Source organism: Larus michahellis, chromosome 13 (genome assembly GCF_964199755.1).
Source record: "Larus michahellis chromosome 13, bLarMic1.1, whole genome shotgun sequence".
Classification (NCBI taxonomy): Eukaryota; Metazoa; Chordata; class Aves; order Charadriiformes; family Laridae; genus Larus; species Larus michahellis.
In genome coordinates this window covers 12,471,142-12,488,436 of record NC_133908.1, presented here as the reverse complement: position 1 = coordinate 12,488,436, position 17,295 = coordinate 12,471,142, and the positions used below count along the sequence as shown (strand labels likewise).

At 41.4% G+C, this 17,295-nt stretch overlaps 1 protein-coding gene across 8 annotated transcripts in view; it reads right to left on the bottom strand.

Moving 5' to 3' along the window:
- The window catches only part of MLXIP (MLX interacting protein), a 54,833-nt gene that overhangs the window by 17,831 nt on the left and 19,707 nt on the right, over positions 1–17,295 (bottom strand). For all 8 annotated transcript variants that reach the window (XR_012589732.1, XR_012589730.1, XR_012589731.1 and 5 more), the window contains exons 2-9: positions 8,252–8,358; positions 7,822–7,907; positions 6,491–6,580; positions 6,175–6,216; positions 4,719–4,890; positions 3,634–3,723; positions 2,728–2,819; positions 1,913–2,576 (exon numbers count right to left, since the gene is read on the bottom strand). Coding sequence is in view for 5 of the 8 variants with exons in the window: in XM_074606006.1 (XP_074462107.1) it covers positions 1,913–2,576; positions 2,728–2,819; positions 3,634–3,723; positions 4,719–4,890; positions 6,175–6,216; positions 6,491–6,580; positions 7,822–7,907; positions 8,252–8,358 (1,343 nt within the window). In the remaining 3 variants the exon portion in view is untranslated. The remainder of the gene's footprint in view (positions 1–1,912; positions 2,577–2,727; positions 2,820–3,633; positions 3,724–4,718; positions 4,891–6,174; positions 6,217–6,490; positions 6,581–7,821; positions 7,908–8,251; positions 8,359–17,295) is intronic.

Genomic DNA, 17,295 nt, shown 5'->3' with positions numbered 1-17,295 from the left:
TCTTTTGCAGACTTTACTCTCAAAATCAGAACATTTATTGTGGAGTGGTGATAACAGAGCTCTTTCCCACATGAAGTCTTGCACCTGACGAGAAAATCTGTGCAAATTTTTGAGTCCTTATATCACAGGGCACTAAATGTTATACATCCCTTTCTAACACAGGTTATAATGCAATTTACTTCATAGTCATGAGATTACTTGTTTGTCCTGAACACAAATGACAGGCATAAATGCCTCAGTTACAAGTACTCGTGATTATTCTATTGCCAAAAATAAAGCTCCAGTCTTTACATAAAACCTTGGATTTGACCTCTGAGCTTGCTGTCCCAGTAGTTCAGGAGCACTGTGATCCCTGAACATATGCCACTACCAGGAATGAAAAACAGCAACAACTTTAAATCTACATAAGAAATAATGATATTTGTTTGTGATGCTCTAGAAGTAACTGATGAAACATTCCAGAAGTGATATATGGGTGAGGAACAACCCAGGAAGCACTAAGAAAGCTAGGAGCAAAGGCTTTCTGAAAATGAGAGTTGCCTACAATGCGTGTCTTAGGTGGGAATACATCTTGACTGCTGAAGGTACACGGACTCTTGCTTTATAACGTACTATAGACAGAAACACTGCCATTAACATCCTAGTGCTACTAATCATGAACTAACTTGTTCCCAGTGACATGCTAGAATTAGGTCCTTGGATCTGTTCTACTCCCTAACAGAGATAATTTTTATTTTTTTTGTGTGGGTAACCACAATGCCAGGTCCTGACAGACACACCTACTCCTTAGTAAAGCCTGTGTAACAATACTCCTCCAGGCAGGGTTTTTCTTGGATTCTTGTTGCACATTTCAGGTGGCTGAAGTCACTTGGTCCCAAGCCAGCACAAGTCTAAAAACAGTGTGCAATAATCCCAAGAAAAAGTGTACTGCCTGTCCTACCCTAGCCTTGAGCGTTCCCACAAGAACCACCACAAGCAAAACTCTCTCTGCTCATGCTTGCTATTCTTAGCCTTGTGCAGTGCCAACAGCTCCAAATCACACCCAATGTGGAGGTCCCAGCATTATCAGTTAGGCACTCATACTCTGAACTGAAAACCACGTGCTCCTGAGAGCATCTCAAGAGTCTGTAAGACTCCTTGAGACAAAGATCTCCAGCTCCCCCTGCCTGTCCATTGTCCTTCCCCACTGCAAGGACTGATTCTCGTCACTCTGGTCCTGCTAGCGAGCACTGATGGTCCGTGAGAGGCACACTCCCACGCTTCCATCTGGACCAATGCTGTGGTCCACTTCAAAAGCTGCTCCCTATCTAACACTATACTTGGTCTCAAAGAGTTTCAGGCACACCTAAGATGAGCGCCAGAATACATCCAAAGTATTACCAAAGGATGTACACCAGTACGCTGGTATTACAGAGTGTGATGATGCACAGGCTGGCATAGTGACTTGTCCAGGGCAACCATATGATTCAATGACAGGGACAGATCTGCCATTCTCCATCCACATGATCTCCCTACCACCTCCTGTTCTACTGTGGTTGAATGCTCTGAGCAGCAGAGCAAATCAGGACAGCATTAAACATCAAAAACAAGATTTCTATGGGGCAGGAGCACAAAGCTCTAGTCATCCCATGTGCTGATGCATCTATAAAGCCCAGTACAAATTTTACAAGGAGACACCCCCTTTCACAGGTCGGCTTTTCACACTCACAACCAAACTGCTTCCAATCCTCGCAGTAGTCCAGAGCATCCCACTGAACAATGTAGCCACACACCCGTGGATTCAGGGTTTCCTTGGACACCCTCAGGAAGCTCTATTTTTACTTATTAAGTAAACCAAGAAAAGCAAGAAGGTGTCTCCTTCCTGCTAATCCCATTCAGAAAAGAAAAACATCACCCTTCCAGTGCTTCTCACCTGGGGTGATGAAGGCATTCTTTAACAATAAGGGCACTGTTTCAGGCTTCGGCGCAGGCACTACTTTTTGTGACTGTTTGGGCCTTGTCCCAGCACTGGCCAGAGGAACAGCTTTGGGGAGCGCAAATGTCAGTTGGGACTGCAGCTGGGGCCGGGGCTGCCCCTGCAGGACAGTAGTCTGGAAAGCCAGGTTACAAGGCACTCCAGCACCCGGCTGCTGCGTTGCCAGGACAAGGCTCTGGCTCTGGCTGAAGGTGGTGGCAGGGGCATTGTGGGTCAACGTAGCGGAAGCTGTGTGGGTGATAACTGTAGATTCACAGAGGCCAAACTTCTGGGTTTCTGGTGCAGCAAATGAAGCTGGTGGAGAGCTTAAGCTAGAATTCAGAGGCACTGCAGGCAACGGGGACTGGTGCTGTTGTGTTGCAGGTTGAAGCAGTGGCAAGGGTGTCTGGAACACTGGCATAAAAGTCTGTGGCCCGCTGAGAGACGAGTCAGGAGTGAAGTCCGCTGGCTGGATGAAAGATCCCCCACTTCTCATGCTGGAACACTGGTCAGTGCCAACATCAGGAATGACAGGAGCAGGTACTGAGGAAGCAATCAGTCCGTCACTGATGTTCCCTGCTGGAAGTGTGTTGGGCAATGAATCTGACGGCAGGACAGGAGACTGACAGAAAAGAAAAATATTACAGATTCAGACATGACCCCTGAAACTCTTGTCTGAACACCTTCTGCGAAGGACATGGCTCGTGTGAGAGTCCTCACAGCACACGTATGCTGGAAGTGAGGCTGTTTTAAACATTGAGAACCTCTCTCACCTGGGAAGAATGGCTGCTGCTATCTGTTGTAGCTGAGCTGACAGCAGACACAGAAGGAAAATAATTACTGGAACGACTGGGTGTGAATAAATCTGAAATATGAAAAGTCACCTATTAGTTTTCTAATTTTCATACCAAAGGTACAGCATTGCTAGATACTAAAATTCGGAGGAATATCAATATTACTTAGCAAATAATGAAACCCCAAGACTTTTACTTCATACAACTGCTGCCGACTGAGCAATCAATTGTTGTCTTCCAGAGGAAGCGATCTCTCCAGGGCAGACTCCTTCAACTTTTGTGCCTAAGGTTCACCTGTATGCAGGTAGCCAAGAGCTGATGCTCAATGCAGTCATCTGACGCAGACTGCATGCAGGCCCAGCAAACAGATGTGACTTTTGACTTCGTGAAGATCCGTAACCATCAAAGTCATCAGTAGTAAGTTTAATGTCACATGTTAATTCTTGACTGTACCAGAAAATGTTCCAGGTAAAGCATTAAGTCACTTCATCACTAAAAAGTGCTAAACAGGAAAACCTTAGTGATTCTGTGAGTTCTCCTGTCCACATCTGATGTTCTGTCTTTAATTACTCAATAACTTAAGGTCTAAATGCTATTCTTTTTAAAGGCAAATTAACAACCAGGTTCAAACTTTGGAATAAACAATCCTAAAGTGACTCCTAAACCCAGGTAAGTAAAGGACTGAGGCCACAGTTACAAAGGAGTCTACCCACATCCGCTTGAAATAATGAACAATGAAAACACGTATCAAGTGTTCTTCACCTTTCACTCAAATCTCCTACCTTCTAAAGAAAGCAGATATCTGCAATATTTAATCTTCTGTTAAAAACTAGTTAAACCACTACAATTTTAAAGAACTTAATTGACTATATATAGGATTCTTACCCTGAAAAGGCTCAAAAGTATCCATAAAATCAAAATTCGGCTGGAGAGGAATAAGCCCTGGTTGAATCATGTCAGCATTTCCTAAGTGTGCTGCAAAATTCAGGAGACAGATTAGATTAGCTTCGCATCACTCACACAGTAACAGCAGTAGGTATACAGCATTTGGCTAGAACAGTAACACAGGCTCCACAGCCAGGCTTGGACAGAACATTTAGAGAAAACCTGCTGCTGAAATGAACCGAGCACCTGCTTTTCTTCAGAACTACAAAACCACTGGGAAATGAAACTTTCAACTAGCAAAATGGAAGAGGTGAAACCTGAAGGCTCTAACTTACAACTGGGGATTGCCAAGCTTGAATACCTCCTGCTCCCAAACCTCCTGTTCTGCCCTTGCTGCATGACACATAAACTTGCTGGGAAGCACGACATGAACCACCACAGCTCATAGCACAGTATTAAAAAAAAAAAAACAAACCAAAAAAACAAAAAAAACCCAGCAAAACAAAACATCATCCATTTCATTTTGCCTCAAGTACACTTCATGTAAACCACAGCTGCTCTGGAGCTGCTCAGACAGCTTAGACATCCATGCAGCAAGGATGATGCGTAGTGGACATCTGCTGTCCCATTAGACCATCAGAGCCTTCATTTAGAGAGCATTCACAGAACTGTATAGCTCTTGAGATTGTTTTCACAGGAGATGTGACTTGCGCTTGTTATAAGGGACATATCCAAAGAAAAATACATTGGCTCTCCCTTAAAAATACACACACACGTAAGCTTTGAGATAAATAACAATGCCTTCACCACTGATAAATACTGCTCATTACAGATTTATTCAGAGCAACATTAGAGGAGAATGCTAAGAGCAGTATGTAAGAAGCTAAAACAGAAATTAAATAGGGATAAATAAGTGGGATTCCATAACCCATAAAGCATAAGACAGCGACATTCTCTGACCTACTTTTATCTGTATTAGCAAAGTAAGATCAATTTCTTTGGCACGACTAGAAGACTTGCAAAGCAACAAACCAGACTTCTCCTAGAGGTTCCCACTGCAACATAGCTAACAATCAAAAAAATACCTATGTCCCTGGAATTTGGCCAGGAAACGAGCTGATGTGAAGACAGTGTGGAGAACAGCGTGTCGGTGAACTCGGACATAAGCATATCTGCATCCAAGAGGCTGCCTTCCTCCATCGGGACAGGGGTTTCTCTGCCATACCTTCTTTTTTGCCAGAGAACCACATCATCATCCTGACAAAGGAAAGGAAGAAGAGTCAGGTTGCCTAGACAATGCTAAAGCATTCCGGTGCAGGTATAGAAAAACAGCCTTAATTTTTCACATTTTTAGTGAAAGAAACTCATTTAAGAGCCATTCAAACGTACTGAAACAAACCAGTCATACTTCCGATACAACAACAACAACTTCATATCACTGATATGAGAAACAGAAAACTTCAGTAGAATACCACAATACTCTGGGAAAGGTTTTTGCCCAAAAACCAGATGTTGACTAGAAGGATATAAGGCAAAATAACTTCACTAACACTTTCTAGTTTCATTGATTATACATATATTTTTGCAGTTTAATGATCCCTTGGTTTGAATAAAGACTTAAAAATAACATGCACAGCAAAACCTCAAAGCAAACAACTCATATCTTGGGGTGTATCTCAACCTCTGAAATGTAATTAAGTGTAACTGTAATCCGACTTTGCACAAGATATGTTGATGTTCTTGTGGACACTTTTAGCCTATGAAAAATACAACATAATGTGACTTGGCTTACCCATCCTTCACTACAGGCTAAGCTAAATTGCATTCCCTTGCATTTGCTGCAGACTAAAAGCACACCCAGTCAGGTTCCTGGGGCTGAGCCAAGGTGCAGCTGCAACTACACCAGCATACCACGATGGTGCGTTAGAGCTTATGGCCAAAACAGCTGAGAGTTTTGTAAAACTCTAACAGATACAGATTTATGCTTAGCTCCAAAAAGAAAAAAGAACAACAATCAGAACAGTGCTTCTAATCATCAGTTTTTACGCCTGAAATAGGTTTGATTGCTTTAGGGATTGTACTAAATGGTGATACCGTTGTTCCTTTAAACACTTTGCCTTTTTTAGGATCCCAACACATTATTTGCCCATGTTGCGGGCAGAGGAAGATCTGCAACATGTAGCAGACACATCTTCAGAGATCCAGTTACACAAGCAAGGCAGTAGTGCCTACAACTCAGTAACAAGATGAAGCAATATGCCAGCCCTCAAAGAAATTGATCTTTCTGGCCACCCAATACTAATTCTCATTTCTTCTGTCACAGCACTTTACATTCAACCTCTCCTCCATCCAATTTAAGCTACAAGTCTTACATTGCTCTCTAAGGCACAGAAACATTAAGGTGTCTAACCTTAATTAAGAGCTAAGCAAGATGCTTGTCTTTAGATTTTAATCAATGCAAGCTACTGCATGTTACAGCTTTGTTCCTAATTGCAGCTTCTACAGACACAAATGCTTCCACCTATCAGCAGTATTACCTACCCTGACCAAACTTGAAAGATCTTCATCTTTATGTTTCTGTAACTGCAAAAGGAGAGCAAAACAGATGTTAAAGTCAGAATAGGTCCCATACATGCCAGTAGAAGACCTGGTTTTGCAAAACATTTAAGAGCCAGTCACACACAATGAGTCTCTGCACACCAATTTTTAGTTAAGTGAGACTAATCAGATGAGTATGCTTGCACTAGCTTTTCAACTGTTTTAAGTATTCTTCCATGTTAGCAAAAGTGACATCAAAACTCAAAAAGTGACAATATACTGATCAAGTAAGCTACTTTCACTGCGTAAACCAACAGACCCTTTTCTTGAAGTATGTTCTCCACTTGTGGTATTCCCTGATGACTATTTCAATTCTTCGTTTCCAGTATTTCCCTTCCGTTGCAATGGCCTGAGAACACAAACACATACCACGAATTACACGGAATCACATAATGACTGAACGTTCAATAAATTTCCAAGCAAATATTCAGGCAGAAAAAAATGCAAAAGAAAGCATGCTAATTCTGTTTGAGTTAATGTATCAGCACTCGACACTGTCCCAAAGTTCAGCTATTACAGAGCAAATCTGACAGTACTAACTTCATTTTTCCCCACAATAAACAAACAAGAGATGATGTCTGACTGCACCGTCAGCATCTCCCACATCAGTTCAACCATAACCTGTAGTTAAGAAATGGCAAAAAAACCCCACTCTGAGAAGAATTTACTAAAATATAATGTATAAAGCATACGACACCCTGTTCTGCAGAAAACGGGCAAAGAGAATTTAACAAGTGTACACAAACATGCACATGCGTACACAAAAGCTGTTATGAATGATACAAACCAATAGAAATCTCACGTCCAGCTCAGGAAGAAGCGTGACCTTGCAGGCCACTTACTAATAGCAACAAAAAGATCAGAACGATGTGGGTCTTCAGTGCACCACAGATAGCAGTATGTAAGTTGGGGACAGCCTTAACATAACTTTCTTAAGTTCGAGGGTCACTTTTCAGCACAAACATCAACACTGCTCTTTCAAAAACCTGAGACAGTTCCACAAACTCATCTGGAACTCCTTCGAGTTATAAATTATTCTAGGGCCTCACTGGTTTTCTGCAAGGAGCCAGAGGGCAGACATTACTTTTCATTTATGTTTACAAGAGCATAAAAATGAAAGTACACATCTTTTTGTGACGTTACCTTGACAGAGATAAAGAAATTGCTTGTTGTCTCGAAACCACACCTCATCAATTAAATAAAATACAGAAAACTCTCACAGGGTCACTTAGGTTCAATCCCAAAACCAGCCGTCACTCTGATTTCCCACTGACTTCAGCAATCTCCAGCCAGAGAGAGCAGTGGCTGCCAAAATCTTAACTATTCAAATTGCACTTCTATGACTTACGTGTGACTAAACTAGAACATAGACATACGTTACATAGATGACAAATGTCCTTCCGGTTGCACCTTGATCACCTCAATGTGATAAACTTACAAAAATGAGTTCAGTCTGCTTTATATTCATGGTTCCTTCTAAATAAACACAACAAAGCAAAGAATTGCTATGCTGCTCTCATATCTAGTGGACTAGAAAAATCTTGTAATAACCTCTCGAGCTCATTATTCTGTTCCCCGGGTTTTACATACCTCTGGCCGACGATGTTCATCAACATCAACAGAGCCGTCCAGTGGAGTCACAAAGTGGCACACTGGATTCTTGCGCTTCTCCAAGTCTGAAACAGGAATGAAAATGCAAGTGCTCAGTACGTGCGGGCTCTGCAGAGAGCTTTGCCACTTCAATGGCAAGATGTGAAAAAAATCTAGCCAGGGTTTCTTCCAGATAACCAACAGGAAATGGGCAGATCTCAGGCTGTAGCTTGGACTGTTCAGTACAGCCGCTATACGGACATCTTTCAGATAGCACTGATCCAATGTCACTACTGTGATAGCCTCCAACATCTGGGCCTTCAGCAGATTTTTGAGCTTTTCATTAGACAGTAATTTCAATTCTCCTGCTTTTTACATACATGTCGGAAAATATTTTATAGCAAGTGACACAAACAACCTCGATACTTACACTGCATGTACCATGCCCTCCAGATGGCGTTATTGAGACGGATTTTATCTCTCCACTGAAGTTTCAAGCCTTTAAAATTTTTCCATTTTGGTGAAACCAGCTTTCCACTGAAACAAAACAGACAACAAATCATTTTGATTTCAGTTTTTCCTCTACCCACTCCTTTCAAGACAAAGCATCCTCCTAAAACTGCCAAACTGTCAACAGAAAAAAAGTACAACAAGCCACACTTGGCCAGGAACAGCTTTTCCCATATGCTGTCCACGGCTTACTCTTCTAGGTGCCAGACATGAGTCTAGTTTTCAACACTCCTTTATGTTCTCATCTGCCTTCTAACAACGGTCATAACTGGTCTCACAAGTATCTTCAGCAGGTCTGAAACTCACTTCACCCACACTTTTCTCCTTGCCAGTATCCCATGTTCTCAAATGCTAGCCTACAACCTCCCATCAGCTGAGAACAAGATTGCTCAAAATTAAGCCCAAAACCTGGCCTAGAGGTTTTTGCACGTTTGGCAACATATAGTTTTGGCTTGGATTTTGCTGAGGAGCTGGATGAAGTCAACACAAGTTCTCTTCTACAGTGCTATCTGAGTAACTCTGGAAAGGAAGAACAAAATGCCACTTCTGGCCCCAGAAAAAAACATCATCCACCAATTCTACAATGCTGGTAAACACAGATGGGTGCACAGGATCACCAACAGACTAGAAATAGTAACTTTTCTGCAAGGAAAGGGAAGGCTGGCAAGGGAAATGGCTTATGTATCAACGATCTTGGGAGGTGGGAGGGAGATGGAAGGAAAAAGAAAGAAGCAATAGGGACGCTGAGAGCAGAGGTAGTAGGAAATATTAATAACGTAGTATATTTGAAGTCACAAATTAAAGTATAGGTACTGTGCCTATCCCAGGTTCTCCCTCTCATTTTTTGTAATTTTAGCCATACATCTTCCTAGTTTATGTCTCCTTATGCTGTTTGGGCATCCTTGCTACAAGGGAAGTGGACCAGCAACAAAAATCGCAATCAATACAACAACACATGCAAAGGCAAAACATTCATCTTGAAACATTACAGGCATCATGTCAAGAGGTTAAGGTCTTCTGTGGTGAAGAGTACACAAATGAATGACAGGAGCAACGTCACCTCCAAACACTTTGACCTCTCAGAAAACCTGGTCAATCAGCAGTGACTCCTACCATGAGTTGCAGCGATACTAGAGAGAGATGTAATAGAACCAGCCTTGCTAGGGCACTGTATATTTGCTGTCCCATGTTCAGTACAAATGAGCTCAAAGAGCTGAATTATTCTTCAAGTCCCTGGTTTTACACTTAAGCTCTAAAATCACTGAGAGAACAGGAAATACCCCCTACAGAAGTGCCAGGCACTTCCCTTGGCTCGCCCAAGGCTGTGCAGAGGAAGGCCTGAAGCTGGAGAGCTGCTGATTCACAGTTTCCTACTTGGGGTCTGGGAAACCTCCTGATAGCAGCTCTTTGTAAAGAAAACTTGTAATAAAACTTGAAATACTATAAACAAGTAAAAATTCCTCACAGCCTACACAAAAGAAGCCAGAATGCCAGAGCTACCAATAGTAGGATATTAAACGACCACTTTCTTCAATATTTGGCTCACCATTTCTTTTCCCCTTGCCAGCACCACAACTGCTGTTACCACCCAGGTATTCCCACAACCATGACAGGAACAGAGGAGCAAATGCCAGACCTCGGTCAAGCGACAAGTAAAGAAAAAACAGTTCTGCTCTTTCAATTTTACTACTATGTATAATGCCAGTTTTAGGAATACGGTAAATCACCACCAGGTGAGCTGTTACCCAACAGTAAAAAAAGATAATTTTTTTTTTGCTCCTCTCCCTCTTTAAAAATAAACTGCTATGCTTTTGCGCATACGAGGACGCGGTGTAGAGACCAGATATCAACCGCACTGAAAGGACAATTCATAGCAGCAAGAGAGTAGATAAGTGACAAGCTTGTGAGCCCTGTGTTCACCAGGGCCCGTGCCCAGCTGCCCCTTCAGGGTGTACGCTGTGTGCTGAGCTCCAGGCGATGCTGTAAGCCTTATGATGCTGGGGCAGCCTTTGGGCTGCTGGTGCTTGAGAAGAAATAATGTATAAACAAAATCTGGTACACAAAATAGAACACTGGCTCCCTCTAAGGCAAGTAGACTTGCTGGAGCAAGCAACTTCACTGACTGGAAGTACTAGTGAACCATGTAAACTATTAGCAAGAAACAGGAAAAACTATTGATGTACTTGGGTTGTTCTCTGTAGCTGTGCTCTAAGACGCTCGGAACAACCACACTTTGTATGTTCACTGAAGCCTAGAACAGCTTATTATTTATTTATTTTTGCTAGAGCACCCATACACTGCTTCTAAATTTCAAGACTCTCTCAGTTTATGGAAAGATCTCCAAATTAAGTATTTAATCTCACTGTTATGCAGCTGCTGTGGGTCAGGGCAGACTGTGGATCTCCATCTGCTTAATATTTTCCCCATCTCTGCAAACTATCTCATCACCTTTAGCGCTCACTGCACAGACAGCTCTGCCTCACAATCATTGCATACCTTGTCTTATTATACCTTCTAAACCCAGATTAATGCACATCTTTTTCTGTTTCTCATACGTACATTAACAGTTCGGAGACAGGAGATTAACTTGCTGATGCATCACCAACACTGACAAAATGCCCACGTGCCTCTGACTAAGAAATCTGTCAACTTAATGTTCATCTCTTCATAGCACTGTGTGACTGGACAGTTTGCCAAAGCAACAAAACTCTAATAATCTTCACTCAGAAGAACAAGAACAAATGCTTTTCTACAAAAAAAAACTAAAAGGAACTATAATTAATTCTTGTACACTCCTTGCATCTTCAAAGAGCCAATTAAAACTGGAATTAAACCACAAATAGTTTAAAACATTTTGTATTACATTCTTACAAAATGCTAAACAAAAGTAGTGCATCAAAAGAAGGAAGTGATTAAGAACCTATTCTTAAAATAATTATTATTTTTAGTTCCCATGGGAGCAAAGCACAAGTCCAGCTTGAGGTCATAAGTGAAATGACTTTAGCTTCAGTGGAGAGGAATCAGCATGAAGCTGACAACAATATTTAGACACTATTCCAAATTCCGAAGTCAATGGAAAGTCAATTACTTTGAACAACACTGTGACTGAGAACAGCTGCCTAACTGAAACCCATCTTCAGATTTTAAAGACGCAAAACAAGAAAAAAAAAAACAAATGGAGAGACCCACTGGCTGCTGCTCCTGCCAGCTCTCTGTCTCCTAAGACCATGTCGACTCCTACAAGAAACAGAGAGCAACTTGCCGACCAGCTGGACGGTCACGATGTACCTGTGAGCATAAAACATCAGTGCACACATGGTCCTTGCTCCTTCTACAACGGCTGCTGCAAGTCTGCAGGAGCGCTGGTTCCAACGAGGGCAGGAGGAGAGTCCCAAGGGAGGCTTGGACCAAACACTCCATGGTACAAGGCAGGACAGCTGCATCCACACCAGCCGGTGGCATGACCTAGAGGATGTTGGTGCTGCACAGATGGTGCCCAAGGAGAGGAGCGCAGAGGGAACTAGGCTCTCGGTTGCATTCTGCAGGGGCCGTTGCTGCCAGAAGCACAGCCTGCACTACCCAGGATGCATCGGCTCGTGTAAGCAATGCTGGACAAATATGTGACTTTCATATCTTCATCACTATCAAACACACATCAAATCAAAGTGGCTGAAAACCATCTGGTGGATAATGTGCAATACATTCCAGCAGCTCAGTTCAGTCTCCCATGTAGAAATCTCCACCTCCTGAGACCAGATGTCCTCAAGTGATTTGATCACAACAAACCAACTAAAAAAGCTTCAGCTGAACAGCCAACAGAGCTGGAATTCCCCTTGGACACAGGGGCCCCTGACGTGCTTTGGAGGAGTCGCAGTGTTTTCAGAACAGAAGCTGCAGGCAATCAAGGCTGCTACTTCCACATACTGCAGCTTTCACCTATGAGTTCTGGATATGCCAAGCGAGGCTGGATTCCATTCCCAAGTATTTTTACATACTTTTTCCCAGCTCAAGAACTACCTCAGGCAACTGAGATCCAAGCAGACAGACAAATAACACAGTACCTATCTGTCAGGGTAACACAACTCTCCATCTCTAAAATTCCAGGGAAAGCAGCTGTGTTTCAAAAACAGCTACAAACCTTCAAACATCACAAGATTTGCAGCAAAGTACAAGAAACAGGTGCCCATTGTGAGAGCGCGACCAAATTCCCTTAAACATATCTGATTTTAAAATTTTTCTTCAATCAACTGAAATGTAATTAGGGTTAGGGAGACGGCATGTATTCTAACATGGTATAACACAGATTTTACCCTGGCAATGTCCATTTTTATGCAAAGTTTTGCCTCTGAGAATGTCATCATTCTCTTCTATGTTAATAACACCCGAAATAAAGCACTTCAGGCACACGCAGGCAAACAGTACCTATGGAGGGTTCTTCCATTCTCATCTCCATAGATTTTATTTTTTTTTAAAGACTGTATGTAAAGGGTTGCCTTCCACTGATGATTATCAATGAACAGCATTTCAAGTATACGGCTAACAAATATTAACTAAAAGAGCAGTTAATGAATGATCTTACAGGATATTTTAGTGATGCTTTTGACCCAGGAGGGACAAGGCAAATGGGTGACCTTCTTCCTTAGCAGGTACGGGGCACGTGAGATGCCATTCACAGTTGTTAGGATGATTTCAAATTTAAACCAGTAACTCTCTAACACTGAAAAACCACTCAATCCATAAACTCATTGGAAAAACTCCTGCCAACATCAGTAGAGGCATGATCAAGCTCTGATATAAGATGACTCACAACAGAAGAATCTCCTGGTCTCCTCCCTTAAATCAAGAGGATTTTAAGATGGACTTCGGTCAGCATAAAACCATGTGACACAACCACCCTCTGGATTTGGACAGAAATGGACATTTATCTGTGTGCAAGCCCAGAAGTAGTTTGGGATTTTTTTCATTACTAACTAGCATTAAGAAACACTAGCATTTTAAGAAACACTGATTTCTACAAAGAGCACTGAAGGGGCAGAGAAGGAGAGTTTTAAATATTAAGATATATTCCACCCAAAACAAGACAAACTCAGAAGGCTGATCTGGTCAGCTTACAGAATCCCCATTTAATAGGTGGTTTGAATACATATTGATTAAACGAAAACTATATAGTGTAGTACAGTAGAACTTATGTTTTTTGGGTTTTTTTTTGTTTGGTTGGGGTTTTTTTTGTTTTTTTTTCACAGCTCAAACACTTTATTAAGCTGGTTTTGATTCAACTTGCAGGTCCCCATCTTTTACCTACCTCAGAAACCATCAAAACAGTACCATAGCATCATGTTTCAAATCCTTTTCTAACAGAAGACATTAGGGAAGACTTTGCTTTAAATACCAGTCTGAAAAATCCCCTTCCCCCATTCCAAAAAGTATTAAGGTCATTCTCCACACCATGACACGTAAATGTTGCTGAGCAAGGAACTTCAGCTGCCAAGCTATCCTGCTATTGTAGTGAACTAAATGCTCCACAAAATAAGAGGTCTCTAAAATACCCTGTGAGGGAAGAAATGCATAATCTCTTGTTTAAAAATAAGGAAACAGTGAGACTGTCCCATGGCTATGAAGTGAGAGAGTGACTGCACTAGAAGCGGGACGCAGATTGTTTTGACATACCACCACACTCTGCATGCAGAACCCTCATTTCTACCCTCTCATCTTTCACTTGTTTTAATATGTAGGCACAAGGAAAATCTCTGTCTAGAGTTGGCTCTCTAGCTCAGGAGAAGTTATTTTTTGCCTTTGCACTCAGATAGCACCTGGCCTAGATCTATCGCAAATGGAATTTAAACATAAACCTCTGAGCGCTGTGGCTCAGATTCCATAGGCCTGACCCTGCTGCCCAAATATATATTCTCAGCAAACACAGCAAAGATACCCTGAAAAGCAGCTACCACGGACCTGCAGGAATCACTTCTCATACAGGCGATAGGCTCTTGTGTACTACTGCTGTAAGCAATTTATTTTGTTTTCAAATCTGAATTTTGTAAATTCAGTTTACAGGAACAAGCTACAGAAATGTATTGCATTTTCCTCTTTAGTTAACAGATTCCCACTGCCCTTGTGCTAAAAGACCTCTTTTTCTGCCTTGTTAACTCCTGCCCAGCTCCTTCCTGTACACGATCATGCGATTTTTTGGGGTAGACTAAGATTTTTCCGTTTATTGCAGGTGATGGTAATGAGGGTCTTAATTTAAACTATAGGAAAAAAATCCAATTTGGTATTACAGTAGCTAAATAGATCAGCTTTTTCAGCAACACAGAAAAGGAACTTTGTGGCTTCTCCTCAGCATTTTTTTTTTGAAGGTGTGATTTTAGTTTGTTTTTTAATCTCCAATCTGTTTTGTTGGGGAGCTGGGTCTGTCAGCTCAGCTCTCCAAGAGCCAAAACTAACAGTATTTCCCCAAACAAAGGTTCATTCAGAGAATCAGATTATATGCATTGTGTGCTGGAGCAAAGAGGCAGGCAAGTGAAACAAAAACATTTCTACACTGAGTAAATGTGTGTAGGACTTGTGAGAAGACCACACTTTAGCATCTTACTATTCGTACCTACAAAATTAATCCCAGCTGCAGCCATAGGATGTTAATCCCGGACAGAGCTAATTTTAAAAGCAAGCATTAGAGCAGCTCACTTTCTCCGTTACTTAGTTCATCCTCCTTACCTGAAATCCTCCCACAGCAGCGGACTCCAGCTTTGTGGAGGGATGTTATATTGCCCACACTCCACAAACAACAGCAGGGAGCTTTGTGCTGAAATTACATCAAATACTTTAAAACAACCAAGCCCTCCCCACTGTTTGATTCATCTCCTTTTAAAAACAGTACTTCAATCTTGAAGACAGAGATACTAGAACGGTCAAACACTTTTCCTCTATCATGACCATCAGATATTAAGAAGTGTTAGAAAAATAAAAAACAAAAAATCAAAGTTATCCACTGGCAAACTGGAATTGCAACACCTGCCAAGGAACACGTTATCTAGACTGGTTTCACCCAGGAAGGCTGAGGTACGCACCTCCTGAAAAGAAACAGGGAAGTACAAGATCAGTCATACACCAGAAGCAAACATTCCCGCCCCAACAAATGCGCTATAGACCTTCACTTATTTATTTTACAAATTGAAGATTACTTGAAGCAAAGTTTGGGTGTTTAATTTAATTTGCATAAATGAAGATTCACAGGGTTTGGATTCTTGCTCTGTTAAAGACCGTGTCTACACCAGCAACTCACAAATGGACCCAGTAAGTGTCGTGGCACGCTGAGCGCTACCCTGCAAGGGCCTGGCTTATGCCAGCAGACCTGTAATTGCCAAGGCAACGTACCGCAGCTGCCCTAGAGAAAAGCAAGAGCTGAAAAACTCACATTTTGAGAGTATTATCGCACCTACACTGACAGCTTTTTATACCACCAGTACATCAATCAAGGAAAGGAGTTTCATGCTGTAGATTTAGCCAAACATAATGTGGACGAGAGCTGCTATACGAAGAGGAAAACTTGCAGACAGCTGGGAACAACCACTGGAGAAACGCTTTCAATGGAAGCGGGTTTCATTCAAGTTATGAAAGGGTGAAAAGAGCACTGAAACAGCACAGAGCAAAGGGGAACATAAAGAGCAGAACAAATATCAAGGAGACATGGAGGCTATGGTGTCCTTCAGCCAGTGTCTATTTAAAGCCTCAGAATATTTAGATGGTTTCTCATTTCCACTCAGAAATCAAAGGATATTTCTAAAAATGTTCCCGCTTTTCTGACATTAGTCCAACATTGACTCACTGTACTACAGAGCTGAAACAGCAAGAAAGCAGAAAAAGCTCCGTAAATTACATCAACAATATTTCAGTCAAAAAGCTGAGAAATGGGCCTCACGATCACCATCTATTGCTGCTAACTCTTGCTCAAAACCTCTTCTTCATCCCTGCTGTACTGAAGTGTGCCCATCTACAAAAGTCACGTTCTTTATAACTGAACAAACATTAAAACTTTATAAAATGTCACATACTTCAACTGTTAAAAATCAAGACCTTCTTCAAAGAACTACTAGATACCATCATGAAAAAAAGACACTGATATATAGAACTTACACAGTGCTTTGAGATCCAGGGTCAGAGGCAAGTACCACTACTTTCATTTGCCTAAATCTGAAATGCCAAGATGGAGAGCAGCTGCCCATGGCCACAAAGTATGTCAGTGGCAAAGCAAGGACAGAACGTCAGTGATCAATCATATCCCAGCCACACGCCCCATACTAGAAATACTACCAGCAAAAGTAAGTTTTAGCAAGGATTAGACTTACATATGTCATTTTACACCTTCCCCAGCATAAAAGAATAATTTATGAAATATTTTAATATGCTCAGTATGAAAATGGTATCAAGGTAATGCTGTAAGAATTAAGCTGAACTGCACCTGCTTTATCATTTTATTTGGTGTTGCTCTTTCTCAGCTTGTGTTTTATCAATGAAAAAGAAGAAAGGAGTCTTACTTTTTCTCACACTTGGCTAGCGAATTCAAGATGACATAGAATCCATTTTTATCTAAGTTTATAAATAAACATTAAAATATTTATATTTTCTAAATGCTTTCTGGGGTCTTCTAAGAACACATCTGTTGGCCAGATATCAATGTGAGTAAAAACACCAGATCTCCTCAAATCTTCCTTTAGAAGAAAGCGTCATTGTAAAAACATCGTCAGCAGTTAAAAATCTTAAAATTAAGAGAGTTACAAAACTTTTGCAGTAATACAGGCTTATTATTTAAAAAATAAACCGCACAGGAAATTGTTCTGATTTTTGTTTAAACAAATACTGCAACCCAAAGTTTCTATTCTGGTATAAAATGTTAAGAGACACGATCTGTCATTTTATTACTGCCAGATTAGATGTAGATGTGGAGAGCATACAAAATGAAGACTA